General features: G+C 41.3%; 1 protein-coding gene across 3 annotated transcripts; it reads left to right on the forward strand.

Annotated features, from left to right (window-relative positions):
- Nucleotides 1-338: 338 nt before the first annotated feature.
- On the forward strand, nt 339-15,580 carry RGN (regucalcin). 3 transcript variants are annotated; one of them, XM_082609849.1, is made up of 8 exons: nt 339-667; nt 1,990-2,101; nt 2,508-2,688; nt 4,993-5,175; nt 11,594-11,809; nt 13,320-13,451; nt 13,813-13,967; nt 14,648-15,580. In XM_082609849.1, exons 3-8 carry the CDS (start codon nt 2,526-2,528, stop codon nt 14,696-14,698), a joined length of 900 nt encoding a protein of 299 aa, XP_082465975.1. In that variant the 5' UTR covers nt 339-667; nt 1,990-2,101; nt 2,508-2,525; the 3' UTR covers nt 14,699-15,580. The 3 variants fall into 3 exon arrangements, with proteins under 3 accessions (XP_082465975.1, XP_082465977.1, XP_082465976.1); XM_082609851.1 differs by lacking the exon at nt 1,990-2,101; XM_082609850.1 differs by lacking the exons at nt 339-667; nt 1,990-2,101 and adding an exon at nt 2,193-2,278.
- Nucleotides 15,581-19,259: the final 3,679 nt, after the last annotated feature.

Consider the following 19,259-nt stretch of genomic DNA (forward strand, 5'->3'; position numbering starts at 1 on the left):
TTTGTCTTTCTCTATCTGACTTATTTCACTAAGCATCAAATAAAGCCTGTCCTCTTGCCCCACCAAAAACGTTTTGCAAGAGTTGGCCTCCAGGGCTTCTCTGGTGGCGCAGTGGTTGAGAGTCCGCCTGCCGATGCAGGGGACACAGGTTCGTGCCCCGGTCCGGGAAGATCCCACATGCCGCGGAGTGGCTGGGCCCGTGAGCCATGGCTGCTGAGCCTGCGCGTCTGGAGCCTGTGCTCCGCAATGGGAGAGGCCACAACAGTGAGAGGCCCGCATACTGCAAAAGAAAAAAAAAAAAAAAAGAGTTGGCCTCCAGTTGACTCTTCTCCACTAGGAAAATAGGATTTGTTTAACTGCTTGAACTTTCCTTTTGAACCTGTTTGTGTTTAACCGGACCCTCGACCCAATCTCTCGATGAGGCATTTGGATAACATTGTTTGGTTAGGTCAGAGCTATCCGTCCAAACTCCAAAGCTTGGGTTCACTGGGCTCCAAGCCTCTCTCCCACCTCCCTGCCCCGGCGGGCTCTGCTGGATTCTTCCTGCCGAGGAGGAGGGGAGGCGTGGAGGGAATCGGTTCCCACCCACAGCCCCGGCCGGGTGACTCTCCACCGCGGGCCCTGCTCTGCCACCTGACCTCCGAGCCACCTGCAAGTCATCAGGCTGGTGAGTGCCCTGCTCAGGCCGGCCTCCCTGCCCCCTCCCTGGAGAGGGGACATCTGGCGACAGCCAGCCCCACCCCCAAACCCGCGCGGCTGAAAGGAGACCGACGCCCTCTGCCACCTGGGGACCCGCGCCCCACTCGGCCGGCCGGTGCTGGGGAGGAGGCGGGCGCAACCTTCAGCTTCCCCGCGGCACCCGAGGCCGCGGCCGCGCGCCGCCAACCGGTACTGGGCCCCGCGCCCGCACAGGTGGCCCGAGCAGAAAAGGGACATTTGCCAGACACCCCCTCCCCCCCGGCTTGCACCACGGAGCGTGGGGTTAAAAGTTGCGATTGCAAAAGTCCCGCGTCTGATCTTGGGCCTTATCTCAGATTGACAGCAGGAAGGCCTTTAGAACCTCTGCCAATTTTTAACAGCCAGTGAGGACTGCAAATGCTACAGTGCTGGCAGGCAGCATTTGAGGACGATTTGAGCTGTGTTTCTTAAAAAAAAAAAAAAAAAAAAGCGGTTTATCGAACGTAATATTAAACCAAAGACTATTTTCCCCTACCATTAATTTGCCCATCCATGTGTGGGACCAGTGACTTCAAATCAGATAATTGTCAAGGAGAAGGGTGACGATGCAGGCAGTTTTGATCATCATCAGGACACAGTCTGGGAAAGAGAGAAGGCTCTTGAAAGTTGTCTGTCTTTCCTCTCCCACGTGGGTTTCTTAAGTAAGGATTTTTTCTTTTCTGATAATTTTTCTTTTTCTTCTACCTGTTCGCTGGTCACAGCCTCTGGCCTGAAGTCCCAGCACAGAACGTTCCTGCCTGTGGAGTTCAAGACTCCTTGCCAAACTGGCATGGTGCCTTCCTAGGCAGCAAGAAATAGCTGAGGGGCTGTCATTTCCTACAGTGGTGCCCCAACAATGTCCTTTTCTTCCCCCTTTCCATTGTCTGAATTTGAAAATGGATGTTATAGAGAACAGACTGGTGGTTGCCAAGGGGGAGGGGGCTGGGGGAGGGATGGAGTGGGAGGTTGGGATTAGCGGATGTAAGCTTTTATATATAGGATGGATAAACAACAAGGTCCTACTGCATAGCACAGGGAACTATATTCAACATCTTATGAAAAACCATAATGGAAAAGAATATATTAAAAAAAGAATGTATATATATATATATATATATATATATATATATATATATAAAACTGAATCACTTTGCTGTACAGCAGAAATTAACACAACATTATAAATCAACTAGACTTCAATAAAAAAAGAATATGGATGTTATTTCTACTTTAGTGTATTATCACTGATGAACTGCATTTCTAAAAATGCAGTTCAGAGAAGTGCAGAGCAGGAAGATTGGCCTTTGGGCCGTCAGAGAAGGCAATCAACACCATGCACGGATGGGAAGGACAGCAGGAGGATGCCCGGAGGGCCACCAATGAGGTAGTTTCCCACCCCCTGACCCGCCTTGGCGGCTTGGGTGCTGGCATAAAAGCAGCCTTGCCTTGTAGAAGCAGCCAGCTCTCTCTGGGGGTCACTAGCGCCAAGGTGTGGATGTTGGAGTGTTGCTTTTTTTCTCTCTCTTTTTAAGAGAAACCTTGAAAAAAAAAAAAAGCACCGGTAAGTTGATTGAAGATGTCTTGTGTTATGGCCTATCAGCTCTTTCTTCTTTTTTATCTGTCTCCTCCTGCCACACTGCATATTTTGTTCTGATCTGGGGAAAGTGTGTCCAGCCTTTCCAGTTCTGATTTTAAAAACTCAATCTGTATTGGGATCTTACCAGCATCTTAGGTGTTTTGCTGAATTTGCTCCATGCGATGACATTTCACTTTATCTCTGTTGTCTTCAGTAAATCTCCCCCAAGACAATGTCTTCCGCTAAGATTGAGTGTGTTTTGCGGGAGAACTGCCGCTGCGGTGAGTCTCCAGTGTGGGAGGAGGCATCCAACTCTCTGCTCTTCGTAGATATTCCTGCAAAAATGGTTTGCCGGTGGGATTCGCTCAGCAAGCAAGTGCAGCAAGTGACCGTGGGTAAGGATGAAGGATGGGCTTGGATCTGCCCAGACAGCCATCTCTTCCCTGGGGAGGGGCGGTCACCTAATGTGTCATTCCTCCGGGACCTTCTTGTTAAAGCGTACTGAATATGCTTGAAAACTGTTGGATTGTCATCCTTTCTGTGTCCCCCACTTTGACCCAGGAGTAAAATCTGGGTGGTCAATACTTTCCTCTTCCCCTGCGGGTGCCGGGCAACATTCCCCATTATGTTTTGGATGGTGAGTCACGGTAGGGTCTTTCCTTCATACCTTCAGTTAACAGCCGTGAAAGTTGGAGACCCGGTTTGTGGCACAGTAAAGGTTATCTACCTTGGGTCAGGCCAAGGCCTTAATTTGCAAAAAATAATAATAATAATAACAACAGATATATCCCTTCTTTGTGCAAAGAGGAGATTTTGGACTTAGAAAGCATTAACCGGGACTTTCTGTTCACTGTTCAAAACAGGATCACAAAGGAATTTCGAGTGCATTGGAGTATGATTCTGTTAATGGCCCTGTGAGTTCCCATGGAGGGGTTATCACATTTTATGGCCCAAGGGTATGGGCTTGACTAGAGATAAAGAAGTTTCTTCTTTTCATTATTGTGTTCCTGGGAAAGAGATACCAGGAATTCCTGTGACCTCAGGACACTCTCTCTCAACCCAGAACTGAGGACCTTTTTTTTTTTAGATGAGAGGGAACAGCTTTTAATTCACTCACGGACATGACTGTGGCTCGAGGCAAAATGACTGTGACCCGCTGTGATCAGACTTGGGGGAGGGACCCATCACCTTCCCTAGTCTCTCTTTCCCAGTATGCACACATTAGGGATATATTCCTACCCCTAATCTGCAAAACAAAAACAAAACAAACAAAAAAAAAAAACCCCAAACCCTGGGAAGAGCTTGTGGTGTCCACAGTAGCTTAAAAGCTAACAGAAGACTCAGGCCACAGGTTGGGATCCCTGAGGAAGATATGACGCTCCTACTAGTGTCTTGCACATTCCCTGGGACCCTCCACGGCTCCAATCAACTTCTGCACAGGGCACCAAGCGTCTTGCACTGAATAGATGCTTAGGAAATGTTTTCACAATAAAGTCTGTCAATTTGTTTCCTGTGAGTACTCACCATGGTAATCAATCTCTCCACTTAAAAAAAAAAAGTTTCGGGCTTCCCTGGTGGCGCAGTGGTTGAGAGTCCGCCTGCCGATGCAGGGGACACGGGTTCGTGCCCCGATCCCGGAAGATCCCACGTGCCGCGGAGCGGCTGGGCCCGCGAGCCATGGCCGCGGAGCCGGTGTGTCCGGAGCCTGTGCTCCGCAACGGGAGAGGCCGCAGCAGTGAGAGGCCCGCGTACAGAAAAAAAAAAAAAAAAAAAAAGTTTCCTTATATGTGGAAAAACGTTAAGCCCAGAAAACCTAAAATTTAAATATACAAAATATAGTAGTATAAGGAAGAAGTGATTTTTTAAATCACTGCATCTACATTTCTATTATTATTATTATTATTATTATTTATTTTTATTTATTTGGTTGTGTCGGGTCTTAGTTGCGGCAGGCGGGCTCCCTAGTTGTGGCTTGCCGGCTCCTTAGTCGCAGCACGTGGGCTCCTTAGTTGTGGCATGCATGTGGGATCTAGTTCCCTGACCAGGGAACGAACCCGGGCCCCCGCGTTGGGAGTGCAGAGTCTTATCCACTGCGCCACCAGGGAAGTCCCTCTATTATTTTTTAATCGTGCTTACTTCCAAAAAGGATTTAAGAAACAATTTTCAATTAAATACATACAAAACAGGGTCCCTTTAAAAAGACAAGTCCTAATTAAAAAAAAAAAAAAAGACAAGCCCTGTACTTGAGGGAGAGAGAGATGTCACAAAACCCAGTTGCTGGAACTAAACACAGTTTGTGTCCCTGCATTTCCTGAAGATCAGGCAAACTGAGCATCGCTTGCTCTGTGACAACTGCCCTGGTTTACACACCACCCCCTTAGGAACCTCTCCTCTGAACTTGCTGTGGCACCTGCCCCAGTGTATGGTGGCTGCTGTGGTTTGACTTCTCTGCTTCTCCCGCTAGACTGGGAGCTTCCAGAGGAGTTGGGTTTCATTCATCTTTCCATCCATGCTGCCCGGAACAGCACACGGAGTTCATGCTCAACGAATAAACTGGGTTATGTAACCTTCACAGTTCAACAGAGAGGAGGGAGCACGCCCCTTGTCAAAAGAGCTGCAACCTCTTAGAGATGCCGGGTGGTGTGATGGACCCAGTGTGACTACTGGCTGCCCCCTGACTGCTGCTTTTATCTCTGCAGATGCCCCAGTCAGCTCTGTGGCCCTTCGCCAGTCAGGAGGCTATGTCGCCACAGTTGGATCAAAGTTCTGTGCTTTGAACTGGGAAGATCAGTCAGCAGTTGTCTTGGCCACAGTAGATAAAGACAAGAAAAACAATCGATTCAATGACGGGAAGGTGGATCCCGCTGGGAGATACTTTGCCGGTATGGTTTACCTTTAGCACCTACTTACTGAGCTTTGGGGAAGACCAGAATATGAGTTACAAAAGCCTCACAGCTGCAGTAGTAAAAAGAAGTATTCATAACAGGTCTTGGGTTCTTCTTTTATTATTACTTAAGTCACTTGTATCCAAAACAAAAATCCCATGAGAAAAACTTCATAGATATCCCTTTCAACTGCTCTCTCTAGCAGACGAAAATTTGTATTGTATTTTTGTAGTTTAAATGAGTTTTAAGATAGAGCTTGTGTTGTGGTTACTGTTTAAATTGGAAATAATTTGAAACTTTCCGAAGAAAAAAGTAACAATACTACAAACAACACCTGTATAGCCTTCACCTAGACTCACCTATTGTCAACATTTTGTTCCAACTGCTGTCTCAGTACATAAACATTTTTCTCCAGGATCATTTGAAAGTAAGTTGCATATATCATGTGCCTTTACCTCTAAAATACTTCAGTGTGAATTTCCCAAGGAAAAAATGACATATTCTTACATGACCATAGTACAGTAATCAACTCAAAGAAGTTTAACATTACGACAATTTTCTATGACGTACTATCTATATTTCAGTTTTGTCAATTCACCAAATAATGTCCTTTATAGCATTCTTTCCCTCCAGTACAGAATCCAGTCTAGGATTAGGTACTGCATTTAGTTGTCATTTCTCTTTAATCCTCTTTCATCTGGAATGGAACATAGCCTTTCTTTGTTTTTTATGACATTGCCATCTTTGAAGACTACAATCTCACCCAACTCCCCTCTTTTTTAACAGAACATTCCTCATGTTTTTGCGTTTGTCTAATGTTTCCTTGTGATTAGATTGATGCTATATATTCATGGCTGGAATCACTGCATAGGTGCTGTTCTGTTCTTCTCGTGGTATCCCATCTGGATACCATCTGTCCCTCATCGGTGATGTCAGTTTTGATCACCCAGTTGAGATCTTAGATTTCTCTACTACATAGTTACTATTTTTAAATTGCAATTTATAAGCAGTTTGTGGGGTCTGTTAGTGATCTATTGCTGTGTTACAAATTACCCTGAAATTTAGTGGCTTAAAATAACAAACATATATTATCTCACATAGTTTCTGAAGGTCAAGAACCTGGGTCTGGCTTGGCTGGATGGTTCGAGGCTATGTCCTGAAGTTGCAGTCAAGCTGTTGGCTGGGGCTACAGCCTTGGAGGGAGCTGGAGTCTCTGAAGCGGTCTGGAGGTTCTGCTTCAAATCTCACTCACATGGCAGGCAGTTGGCAGGAGGCTTCATTTCCTTACTGCGTGGGCCTCTCCATAGGACTGCCCGGGACATGGCTTCCCCCAGAGCCAGTGATGAGAGGCAGAGAGAGAGAGAGAAAGAGAGAAAGCCCACGGTGGAAGCTACAGTCCTATTATAACCAAGCTCAGAAGTGACATAGCATCACTTCTGCCATGAGCTATTGGTCACAAACTTATGGAGGGGACTAGACAAGGGTGTGAATACTGGGAGGCAGGGCTCATTATGGGTCATCTTAGAGGCTGGCTACAACATGGGGAGATACTTTAAGTCCAAGCAAATATCCTGGTCCTCATCAAAATACCTTCCTTATGTTTTACATTCCTTGATGATTCTCACTTGAAGCCATCTTTATTATGATGGCTGCAGAATGACTTGTATACAGATTTAAATGAATTTTAACTCTAGTTTGAAATTAAATAATGCATTTCACATTTAGTTCTCATTTAGCTCCCATCCTGACAACCCTATAGTTAGCCAAAGTTGATTCTAAATCCCTGCTGTTTCCACCTCCCCACTCTGCCCCTCACATCATCAGCCATGCTGTCCTGGCTCCATTCTTTCTTTCTTTCTTCCTTTCTTTCTTCCTTTCTCTTTCTCTCTCCTTCTTTCTTTCACTGTGCTGGGTCTTTGTTGCGGCACGCAGGATCTTTAGTTGTGGCATGCGGGATCTTTTAGTTGCAGCATGTGAACTCTTAGTTGTGGCATGCATGTGGGATCTAGTTCCCTGAGCAGGGATCAAACCGGGGCCCCTGCATTGGGAGCACAGAGTCTTAGCGACTGGACCACCAGGGAAGTCCCTCCCTTCACTTTCAACATGGAAGGTAAGTAAGATCTGAGCAGGTTGCGTGGATTGTTTCCCATCTTCCTGGACTTTACACAACCACAGATCTAGTCCAGGACAGGTTGAAAGATTAAAGATGAGAACCCATTGGAAGCCCTTCTGCCAGTAATTTCTGCAGGATGAAGAAATATGCTTGGATACTCTACCTCCTGTTGAAGTTGATTTTCTCTCTCCCTTATGGCTAGAAGTTTACAGCTCTGTGGCACTTGGTGAGACAAAATTAAAATGCCCTCAGAGGCCTGAGTCCTTAGCCTGGAGTCCCTAATTCTTAACCTTTGCCCTCTGGAGACCCCTTAAAATTGTAGGCATCAGTGTGCATACTTACTGGTCATGTGCATCTGACAGAAGCACCTGAGAAACTTTTTCTAGAGAGAGTTTATAGCTTCCGGCAGGTGTTGAGAACTGTCCCTGGCCCAGAAAAGGGTGGGGTCGTCTGATAGTCTGGATGGGGGTCTCTTAGTGGTGGGTAGTACCCTGAAGGTGTCCCCAACGCCCAAGGTCTCACCTGTCTGGGCTTACTACTAGATAATGATAAACCAGGGCTCCAGTTTCTTTCCCACCAAGGAAGAGCCCTTTCTAAGCAGTGGGGGATCCACATTCATGTTCCAGGCACCTCCTTCTGTGAGGCAGATAGCGAGGGAAGGGGGTAGGTGGGGGTGGAATAGAAATAATAGAAACAAGCCCAACTGCCCTATAGAAAAAAACAAGGAGGGAGGTCTGGCTTGCTGTTCAGGCTTCCCAGTTTCAGTCCATCTTCCTCTAACTCACTCTTCTTTCAGATGGAGCATGTTATAGTAAATGAGCTTTCTAATTTCTTCATTATGTTAAATTCTGCTCTGTCCTCTGAGATCACACTCAAGTCTAAGTGCATATCCCATGGGCACATGAGAAGAATGTGTATTCTGCTGTTGTTGAATGGAGTGTTCTCTATAAATGTCACTTAAGTCCAGTTTGGTTAATGGTATTCAGTTCTTCTATTTCTTTGCTGATTTTCTATCTACTTGGGTCTATTACAGAGAAAGGGATGCTGACATCTCCAACCGGAATTATGGATTTGTGTGTTTCTCCTTTAAGTTCTGACTTTTGCCTTGTGTATTTTGAAGGTCTGTTGTTTAGCACATGCACATTTAGGATTATTATGTCTCCTTAGTGAAGTGACTACTTTCACAATATGTAGTTACTCCTATTTATCCCTGGTAGTTTTCTTTGCTCTAAGTATATCTTGTCTGATACTAACATAGCCTCTACAGTTTTTTTAAATTAATATTTGCATAGGATAGGTCTTTTCCCATCCTTTTACTTTTAAGCTACCTATATCCTTATATTTGAAGTGAATTTCTTATAGACAGCATATAGTTCTATTTTCACAAAGTTTATTCTGACATTATCTTAATTGATGTGTTTAGATTATTTACATTTCATGTAATTATTGATATGCTTTGACTTAGATCCACCATTTTATTATTTGTTTTCTCTTCTTTCCCTCTGTATTTTTTATTACTCTGTTTCCCCTTTCCTGCCTTCTTTTAGGTTATTTGAATATTTTTTAGAATTCAATTTTAATTTACTTATTGTGATTTTTCACTATATCTCTCTGTATAGTTTTTTAAGGGTTCCTGAATGGATTACAAATGTATAGTTAACTTTTCACAGTCTATCTAGAACCAATATTTTACCACTTCAATTGACAATCACCCATTTATATCATAGTTGTCTTTATATACGTAGATTTAGAATCCCATCAGAAAATGTAATTTTTGCTTTCGATCATCAGAAATATTTTAAGGAACTAAAAGGAAGAATAGTCTATTATATTTACTCATATACATGCTATTTCTATTGCTCTTTCTTCATTCCTGTTGTTCCTTTTGGTATGCCCCTTCTGTCTGAAGAATTTCCTTTAGCAATTCTTTTAGAACAAGTCTGCTGGCTATAAATTCTCTTAGTTTTACTTCACAGGAGAATGTCTTTATTTCACCTTCATTCTTTAAGGATATTTTCACTTGATGTAAAATTCTAGGTTGACACATTTTTTTTCTTTCAACAAATTAAAAATGTATCACTTTCTTCTGACCTCCACAGTTTCTCATGAAAAATCAACAGTCATTGAAATCATTATTCTCCTATATGTTGTATGTATGTCATTTTTCTTTCATTAATCTTAAGGATTTCTATTTAACTTAAGTTTGGTTGTTGGTTTTTATGTGTTTCTGTTTGTTCTTTTTTTTTTTTTGGCCACACCACATGGCATGTGGCATCTTAGTTCCCTGACCAGGGATCAAACCCATGCCCCCTGCATTGGAAGCATGGAGTCCCAACCACTGGACTGCCAGGGAAGTCCCTATTTAACTTAAGTTTTTAGAAATTCGATTATGATGTGTCTGGGTATAGGTTTCTTTGGGCTTATTCTGTTTGGGGTTTGCTCAGCTTCTCAAATATATAGTTTTATGTTTTTCACCAAACTTGGAGAGTTTTGAGCCACTACTTCTTCAAATATTTTTTGGCCGTGTATTCTTTGTCCTCTTCTCTAGGAATCTAGTGACACATGTGTTAGCTCTTTTGTTGTTGTCCCACAGGTCCCTAACACTCTATTTTTTTTTCAGTCTCTCTTTCTCTCTGTTGTTCAGATTGGATAGTTTCTTGATCTAGCATCAGATATACTGACTCTTTCCTCTGTCATCTCTATTCTGCTATTGAGTCCATCCAGTGGGTTTTTTATTTGATTAATTTTATTTTTCAGTTCTAAAATTTTCACTTGGGGATTCTTTATATTTCTCCTCCTTTGCTGCTATTTTGAGTTTTGTGGGTTTTTTTGTTTTTTTTTTTTTAATTTCACATTGCACTTTATTATTTTTTTTTGCTTTATAACAAATTTAATCAGTTATACATATACATATGTTCCCATATCCCCTCCCTTTTGCATCTCCCTCCCACTTGAGTTTTGTTTTAAGACTTCGCAGATCGTTCATTTGAGCATTTTTATAAGAATTGCTTTAGTCTTTGTCAAGTAATTCCAACATCTGTGCCATCTCACTGTCTGCTTCTTGATTCTTTTTCCTATACGACTTGAGATTTTCATGCTTCTTTGTGTTGCCAAGTAACTTTGGATTGTATCCTGGACATTTTGACTGTTACCTTATGAGATGCTGGGTCTTGTTTAAATCCTATGGAGAATGTTGATATATTCGTTTCAGTAAGCAATCTGTATGTTTAGGTTCAGACCTCAAGTTCCAACCTACTTTCTATTAGGTGCCATTAGGTGTGCCACTCAGTGGTCAGTCTGAGACCTAGAAGGAGTTCTATCCATTAGCTCCATTCTCCAAATCTTTTGCATGCTAATTAGAATCAGATCCATGCATGTACAAACAGATGAGCCCAGCAGATCACAAACAACTTTATGGGGTTGCATTCCTGAGTATCATCCCTCTTTACTATCTTCTAGTACTTTCCAGCTTCCTGTAGCTCCTTTCCATTCCTGCAGTCAGAAACCACCCACTTCTATGACTGTTCTGCCTCCAGGGCCAAGTGGCAGGAGGGGAGAGAGAGAGAGAGAGAACATGAAAGCAACGATGTTTGATCTGCCCTTTTGTCCCTGCAGCTTCACTAAATGCAGAGGAATGTCGCCTTCCCTCAGAGTTTTGATTCCTGTAGTTTCCTGTTGCTGACCACTCTCTGCCTTTGCTACCCTCACTGCAGAATTGCCTGGGGGCTGGTGCATGAGAAAATGGAGAAAAAGGAGTAGAAAATAAGCAGGGGGTTTCTTCCACTCTCTCTCTGAGCCGTAGGAGTGTTTTCTGCTCCTTGCGCCAGATCTAGAGGTTTCTCTCGGACCTCTTTCTGCCTGCACCATGGTGCTCACTTCCAAGTTTCAAGCTGGGTTGAGTTCAGGCCAGGACATACTAGAGGATAAAATGGAGAAATCAAGAACTCGCCACCAATTAGGTGATACTTCAAATTCTGTGCTCTTCTCTGAGCCGCCTGATAATTTACATTGCAGAGTTGTCAAATAGCTATGCCATGCATTTTGTCCAGGTCTTAGAGTTGTGCTCAGTGCGAGAAAATGAGGTTGGTGCAGATGTCTGGAACCAGAACCTCTCAAGGTAGTTTTAATTTGCATTATAAGCAAGGTAGTTGTCATTAAAAAAAAAACCCATAGGACCCAGATTGGGATTGTATAATAATTTCCTTGATTTCATCACAGGGAAGGAGTCCTGGTGAGAGAAGATGGTGCAGTGCATGGGTGGGATGCTGTGCAGCTGAGCTCCGTGCTCTTTGGGTTTTGTAGGTACCATGGCTGAGGAAACAGCTCCAGCAGTTCTGGAGCGGCACCAAGGGTCCCTGTACTCCCTCTTTCCCGACCACCATGTGGAAAAGTACTTTGACCAGGTGGACATCTCCAATGGTTTGGATTGGTCTCTGGACCACAAAATCTTCTATTACATCGATAGCCTGTCCTACTCCGTGGATGCTTTTGACTATGACCTGCAGACAGGGAAGATCTGTATGTACTTTTTCATTATTTTTCTTAATATTGCTGGTATTTTTTTCATATGCATATGACTAGCAGGCTGCCTCGCCCTTAACCCATTTGAAAAGGTCCTTACTTTTCAAACAAAGAACTGCCTAATGTTATGATTCCAATATTGTAATGATTACACAGACTTGACTATGCTGCCAGTCAAGCCATGGCTCTCAGCACAACTAAATATGGCCACAGTTGGCATAATATGGCTAGATCCTTAATCCTTTTTCTTGCAACCATCACTAGAAAGAGGCTCACTGTAAAACGGATCCTGTTCTACCAGCTGGTGCTTAAAGGCAAACAGTATACAGCAGAATGGGACAAAAGAACAGAAAATTAGAGTTTGGGGTTGATATTTCTTACTTGTACTTTAGTTAACTATAGGCAAGTACTTAAAGACAAATTAACAACCTTTCAAAATGGAAAAGTAAAAAAAAGTAGTTGCAGATTGTTCAACTCCACCAACGGGATCTAAATGAGCCATAGTTGGAAACTGGGAGGGAAGGAATTATTGGAAAGAATTTAAAAAGGAGTGCTTGAAACTTTCATGAAAGGTGCCAGACCACAAGAGCAAAACCAATCATAAAAATGACTTGAAAAAAATCATGAGTCTCATGTAGATTTAATCAGAGGCAAAATATTCCAGCACAGATGTTTTACTTTGAAATATGTAGTGCTCTTTTTCATGACTGTTTTTACCCACTTTACTTACACATGGTTTTAACATTTTTTCCCTTATACCTCAATCTGATTACTGTAATGACCTGGATTTTGTAGTGTAATGTTCCTCTGGATTTTGAGGCTTGTTTTTTGTATATTATGATTCCCTTTAAGGCTGGCCAGTTGGTTTCAGAATACCCCTTTTCAGAAACAAGCTCTTCTAATATTTAGATAAGGTGATTTTGGAGCATTTAGTTGGGCAGAAACAGAACTCATACACCTTGTTAGTTTTTGTGCGTGAACTGTTGGCAGCTCGAACCTGGGCCCTTGGCTGGAGAGCGTGGAGTCCTAACCACTGGGCCGCCAGGGAATTCCCCAAAGTAGGCATTTTTGGAAGTAAAACAGCAAAGGTCTAACCACAGACTGAAGTGTGTCTGAGGTGGGCATGCAGGGCTTCAGTTCAGGTCTCTCAAAAAGATCTTTTGTTATTTTATTAAGAATTCTGCTTTCTTTTTTCTCTCCTCCTCTGAAAGCTTAGGTGGCTGTGTCTGTACCCAAACTAAAGGGAGTGAATCCACCCCAAATCCTACAGTACAAATCCTTCGTTGAGGGGTGCTCACTCATGTTTTTAGACATTTTTAGAGTTAGGATTCCTCCTGAATCATCCCGCCTGTGGTACCCATTTGCCAGACACTGGATAAGCAGAAACGATCAGTATTTATAATCAACTTGATTGCTCATTGTTTGATGCTCAGTATTGAGTGGCCTGTGGTTTTGGGGTGGGTGTGTGTGGTTGGTTTGTCTGTTTGCTTGTTTTTTTTAACCATAGCCAACCGCAGAAGTGTTTACAAGCTGGAGAAAGAAGAACAAATCCCTGATGGAATGTGTATTGATGTTGAGGGGAAGCTCTGGGTGGCCTGTTACAATGGAGGAAGAGTGATCCGTTTGGATCCTGAGACAGGTAGGCCCACAGCAAATGAAAAACCCCCACCATGTCTAGAAAACACCAGACACTAGGGGCCAGAGAAATTTCATTACTAATAAAGTTATATAGAGATACATTCAAAGGTCTCAATTGGATGATTTTGGAAATAAAGGCCAAAGATATAGCCCAAAATATTATAGTCATAACTCCTTTTCCTGTAGAGGTAAATCTTTTTTGCCCAGAAGAAATTGTCAGGGAAGGTAGGTGAAATACCTGGACGAAGTCTGACCTCCAAATCTTCTTTGAACTTTCCTATTACTCCACAAGGGGTCCCGAAAAGTTGTGCGGGTGGAAATTTGCTAGAGCTAGACTTTAGATGAAATATTTGGTGACCTAGGGAAAAGACTCCGAACTGTGAAGTTGCCTGTTCTTAAAACAACCTCATGCTGCTTTGGAGGGAAGGATTACTCTGAAATGTATGTGACCAGTGCCCGGGATGGGATGGACCCCGAGGGTCTACTGCAGCAACCTGAAGCTGGTGGAATTTTCAAGGTGATCTGGCTATTTCTTTTATTTTGAGGGTGAGGTGGGAGATCTTCGGTTAAGTAACTGAATGATTGGTGCCTTTTCATACTTCCCAAATACAACTGTATTTGGCATTTAAGCTCATCATGCTAGACTTAAAAACATTTTATTGAGATTTTCTAGACCTGAAATCCAGGACAATGTGTTTAGCCCACTTTGTACAGTGCTTTAAAATATTTTTTTGCTTCAACGGTGTTTGAAATTCTATAAATCAGTAGAATAGGCTTGGAAAACCAGTGTTTGAAACACATTTATAAGATTAGTTGATTGTTTTGATGTTGCAAGAATATTTTCAGGTTCTTAACTTTTTGGTCAGTGAAATAAACACGGATAAGAGTTATAGATCTCTTGAGCTGAAAAGAAATGTAGAAATCATCTGGCGCAAACCCCTTTCTTAACAGATGGGAAGAAGATAGAAATAAATTCAGTTTTCAATTCTAGTTGTAAATGGTTGCTAGTTGAATTATTATCTACGTGAATAATTGGGTTGGACCATAAATACCTAATCAAATAGTTCCTTTATATTATAGGAAACAAAACAAGGATAATAGGTGGCTAAATATATTATTGTGAATCACAAAAATGTTTTTGGAGAATACTTGTGAATTACCTTGTATCAGAGTTTCTCTCTTTTCTTTTTTTAACAGATAACTGGCCTGGGGGTCAAAGGAATTCCTCCCTATCCCTATGCAGGATGAGTGACAGGCCTTCCTTCATAGTGGAGGAGACTTAGAAGACAACTAGAAAATTCTGGTGCTGAAATTTCAGTCTAGTTACAAAAAAAAATGAAGCAATGATATTAATAGGATTAAATTTTTAATTACAATTTTTAAAACATAGAGCATTTTTAACAAGGGGTGACAGGTGGTTTTGATAACATACTATAAGGCCTTCTGCAAAAGTGCTATAGAAATATAGAGGTGTTCAACCGTCAACCTGCCTCTTGATTCTTTGCAAATTGCTGGTGGAATCGGGGAAGGGGGAAGGGACCATAATTTGCTCTTTACTCTGCATTCCATACTTACTATACCTAAAGCTTTAAAACACTAATAAATTAGTAGTCTGGTAATGACTTGCTATGATTATGTTCCTTTTTATTTTCATCATAATCTTATAAAATATGCTGCAGTGCCGACCTACCTTCATATTACTTTTCCTGTATGTTATTTTACAAACTAAAATATTGCTGGAGGATAAGAATCAAACATTTTGGCAAAATCTGTGGTTCCGACTGCCACCTAGTAGATGTAATGTATCACTTTGGAAAGAATACTTTAAAAATAGCCTTATTGAGTTATAATTGACCTACACATATTTAAAGTGTACAATTTGATAAGTTTGACATATATATACACATTAATGAAACCAACACCTCAAGTAAGATAATGAATCTATCCACTACCCCAAGATTTTCCCTGTGTCCCTTTGTAATCCTTTCCTTTGGTCCTTCTGTATGCCTGCACCCATCCCCAGGAAACCACTCATCTGATTTCTGTCACTATAAATTAGCCTTAAAATTGGGTACTGTGGGGCTTGCCTGGTGGCGCAGTGGTTGAGAGTCCGCCTGCCGATGCAGGGGACACGGGTTCGTGCCCCGGTCTGGGAAGATCCCACATGCCGCGGAGCAGCTAGGTCTGTGAGCCATGGCCACTGAGCCTGTGCATCCGGAGCCTGTGCTCCACAACGGGAGAGACCACAATAGTGAGAGGCCCGCGTACCGCAAAAAAAAAAAAAAAAAAAAAAAAAAAAAAAAAAAAAATTGGGTACTGTGATTTCTCCAACTTTGTTTTTTCAAAATTGTTTTAGCTCTTTTAGTTCCTTTGGCCTTCCATATAAATTTTAGAATCAGCTTGACTATATCTACAAAAAAATCCTGGGGCAATTTTAATTGGAATCGCTTTAAATCTGTAGAAAAATTTGGAGAGAATTGGCATCTTTACTATTTTGAATCTTCCAACCCATGAACATGGCATGTCTTTCCAATTATTTAAGTCTTCTTTGATTTCTTTCATCAGCATTTTGTAGTTTTCAGCATACAGATTTTTGTTTTGTTTTGTTTTGTTTTTGGTTTTGGCCGCACCATGCAGCATGTGGGATCTTAGTTCCCTGACCAGGGATCAAACCCCCACTCCCTGCAGTGGAAAAGTAGAGTCTTATCCACTGGGCCGCCAGGGAAGTCCCAAGCATACAGATCTTGTACATGTTTTGTTAGGTTTATATCCAAGTATTTCATTTTCTGGAGCTATTGTGTTATTATTATTTAAATTTTTTTGTTTCCAGTTGTTCATTGCTCATTTATGGAAGTATGATTGATGTTTGTAGCTTGCATTTGTATCTGATGACTTTGCTAAACTCACTTATTAGTTCTAAGAGTATCTCTATAACTTCTCTGGGATTCTTTGGATATATAATCATGTCTTCTGTGAGTAGACAGTTTTATTTTGTCCTTTCCAATATGTATACTTTAATTTCTTTTTCTTACCTTATTGCACTGACTAAAACTGCCGGCATTATGTTGAATAGGAATAGTAAGAGTGGATATCATTGCCTTGCTCCCAATCTTAGGAGAAAAGCATGGAGTCTTTCTTCAGTAAATATGATGTTAGCTGCAGAATTTTTTGTAAATGCCCTTTCTCATGTTGAGTAAGTTCTCCTCTAGTCTAGTTTGCTGAGAGTTTTTATTAGTAGTAGTAGTAGTATTTTGGTTTTTTATTTTATTTTATTTATTTATTTTTTATTTACTTTTGGCTGCGTTGGGTCTTCCTTGCTGCACACGGGCTTTCTCTAGTTGCGGCGAGCAGGGGCTACTCTTCGTTGCAGTGCACGGGCTTCTCACTGTGGTGGCTTCTCTTGTTGTGGAGCACAGTCTCTAGGCGTGCGGGCTTCAGTAGTTGTGGCTCGTGGGATCTAGAGCGCAGGCTCAGTAGTTGTGGCACGTGGGCTTAGTTGCTCTGCGGCATGTGGGATATTCCCGGACCAGGGCTCGAACCCATGTCTCCTGCATTGGCAGATGGATTCTTAACCACTGTGCCACCAGGGAAGCCCAGTAGTAGTATTCTGGATGTATTTTATCAATTTTTTTCTGCATTTGTTGATACGATCATATGGTTTTTCTTCTTTAGACATTAATATGATAGATTTTTGCATCCTTGGGATAAACCCCACCCTGGGTGGTGGCATATTATTCTTTTTATATATTACTGGATTCAACATTCTAAAATTTTGTTGAGGATTTTTACATCTATGTTCATCACGGATATTGGTCTCTAGTTTTCTTTATTTCTACTATCTTTGCCTGGTGTTGATATCAGGGTAATACTGGCCTCAGAAAATGAGTTAGACAGTAATCCCTCTTCTATTCTCTGGAAAAGATAGTGTCTATTTATGGTTATTTATTCTTTAAACATTTAGCAAAATTCACCAGTGAAGCCATTTGGACCTGGAGATTTCTTTTTCAGAAGGTTTTTTAAACTTTCCCTAATAATTATAGGGCTACTCATGTTATCTATTTAATCTTGGTGAGGTTTGGTAGTTTCTGGCTTTCAAGGAACTATTCATTTTCGTATAAATTGTCAAATTTATGTGCTTAGAGTTGTTCATAGTATTTCCTTTTTTAAAAAAAATAATGTCTATGAGGTTTGTAGTAACATCCCCCTTTCTCCCTGGTACTGGTTATTTGTGTCTTCTCTATTCTTTGTCAGTCTTGCCAGAGGTTTATCAGTGTATTGATCTTTTAAAAGAACTGATTTTTTATTTCATTGATTTATCCTCTTATCTTCATTATTTTCTTCCTTCTGCTTTATTTTGATTTATGTTGTTCTTTCTCTAGCTTCTTAAATTGGAATCTTAGATTATGAATTTGAGACATTTCTTCTTTTCTAAAATAAGCATTTAATGCTATAATTTTTCCTCTCAGCACTTCTTTTTCTGCAGCCCACAAAGACTGATATGTTGTATTTCCATCTTTGTTAAGTTCAAAATATTTTCGAATTTCCTTGGAGACTTTTTGAGTGTGTTGTTTAATTTCCAAATGATTGGAGAGTTTACTGTTATCTTTTTGGCATTGACTTCAGGTTTAATTCCATTATGGTCAGAGAGCATATTTTCTATAATTTCAAGTCTTTGAAATTTATTAAAGTTTGATTTATGACCCAGGTTATGGTCTATCTTGCTAAGTGTTCTATGTGCACTTGAGAAAAACGTGTATTCTGCTGTTATAAGTGGGGTGTTCTACAGATGACAGATTCAGTTGATGATGTTGTTCGATTTTTAAAATTTTTTTATTTTATTTTATTTTATTTTTATTATTTTTTTTGGCTGCGCTGGGTCTTCGTTGCAGTGTGCGGGCTCTTTGTTGTGGACTTCTCTCTAGTTGTGGCACACGGGCTTCTCTAGTTGTGGTGCGCGGGCTCTAGAGCACATGGGCTCAGTAGTTGTGGTGCACAGGCTTCTCTCTAGTTGGGGTGTGTGGGTTTTAATTGCCCCTCAGCATGTGGGATCTTAGTTCCCCGACCAGGGATCTAAGCATTGGAAGGCGGATTCCCAACCACTGGACCACCAGGGAAGCCCCCAGGTGTTATTCAATTTTATATCCTTCTTAAGCTTCTGTCTTCTAGTTCTATTAATGAGAAAGGAGTGTTGAAATCTCCAACTATAATTTTGGATTTGTTTATTTCTCTGTTCAGTCTGACAGTTTTTGGTTTGTGTATTTTGGAACTCTGTCATTAGGTACATATACCTTTAGAATTGTTTGTCTTCTTGGTAAACTGACTCTTCTTCAATATGTAAGGTCTCTCTTTATCTCTGGTAATTTTCTTTGCTCTAAAGTCTACTTTGTCAGGAACTTCCCTGGCGGTCCAGTGGTTAAGACTCCGTGCTCCCAATGCAGGGAGCATGGGTTCGATCCCTGGTCAGGGAATTAAGATCCTGCATGCCCCATGGCATGGCCAAAAATAAATAAATAAATAAATAAATAAAGTCTACTTTGTTGGTTTCTTTTAGTTCAAGTTTGCATGGTATATCTTTTTCCAACCTTTTACTTTTCAAGTACTACCTATATCATTATATTTAAAGTGAGTTTCTTCTACATAGCATATATAGCTGGGTCATTTTTTAAATTGAGGTATAGTTGATTTACAATATTGTGTTAGTTTCAGGTGTAACTGGGTCATTTTTTTAATCTTCTGACAATCTCATATTTTAATTGATGTGTTTAAACCATTTACACTTGGTATAATTTCTGGTATGTTTGCATTTAGT

The sequence above is a fragment of the Mesoplodon mirus genome (assembly GCF_964341445.2).
Source record: "Mesoplodon mirus genome assembly, chromosome: X".
NCBI classification, from domain to species: Eukaryota; Metazoa; Chordata; class Mammalia; order Artiodactyla; family Ziphiidae; genus Mesoplodon; species Mesoplodon mirus.

What these genes read in the sequence shown, in the direction of transcription:
- RGN (XM_082609849.1), top strand. Translation starts at nt 2,526, where the DNA reads ATGTCTTCCGCTAAGATTGAGTGTGTTTTGCGGGAGAACTGCCGCTGC. An exon ending in CGCTGGGAGATACTTTGCCG is followed by an intron (nt 5,176 to 11,593) that starts GTATGGTTTACC and finishes TGGGTTTTGTAG; the next exon opens with GTACCATGGCTGAGGAAACA. An exon ending in AAGCTGGTGGAATTTTCAAG is followed by an intron (nt 13,968 to 14,647) that starts GTGATCTGGCTA and finishes TTTTTTTAACAG; the next exon opens with ATAACTGGCCTGGGGGTCAA.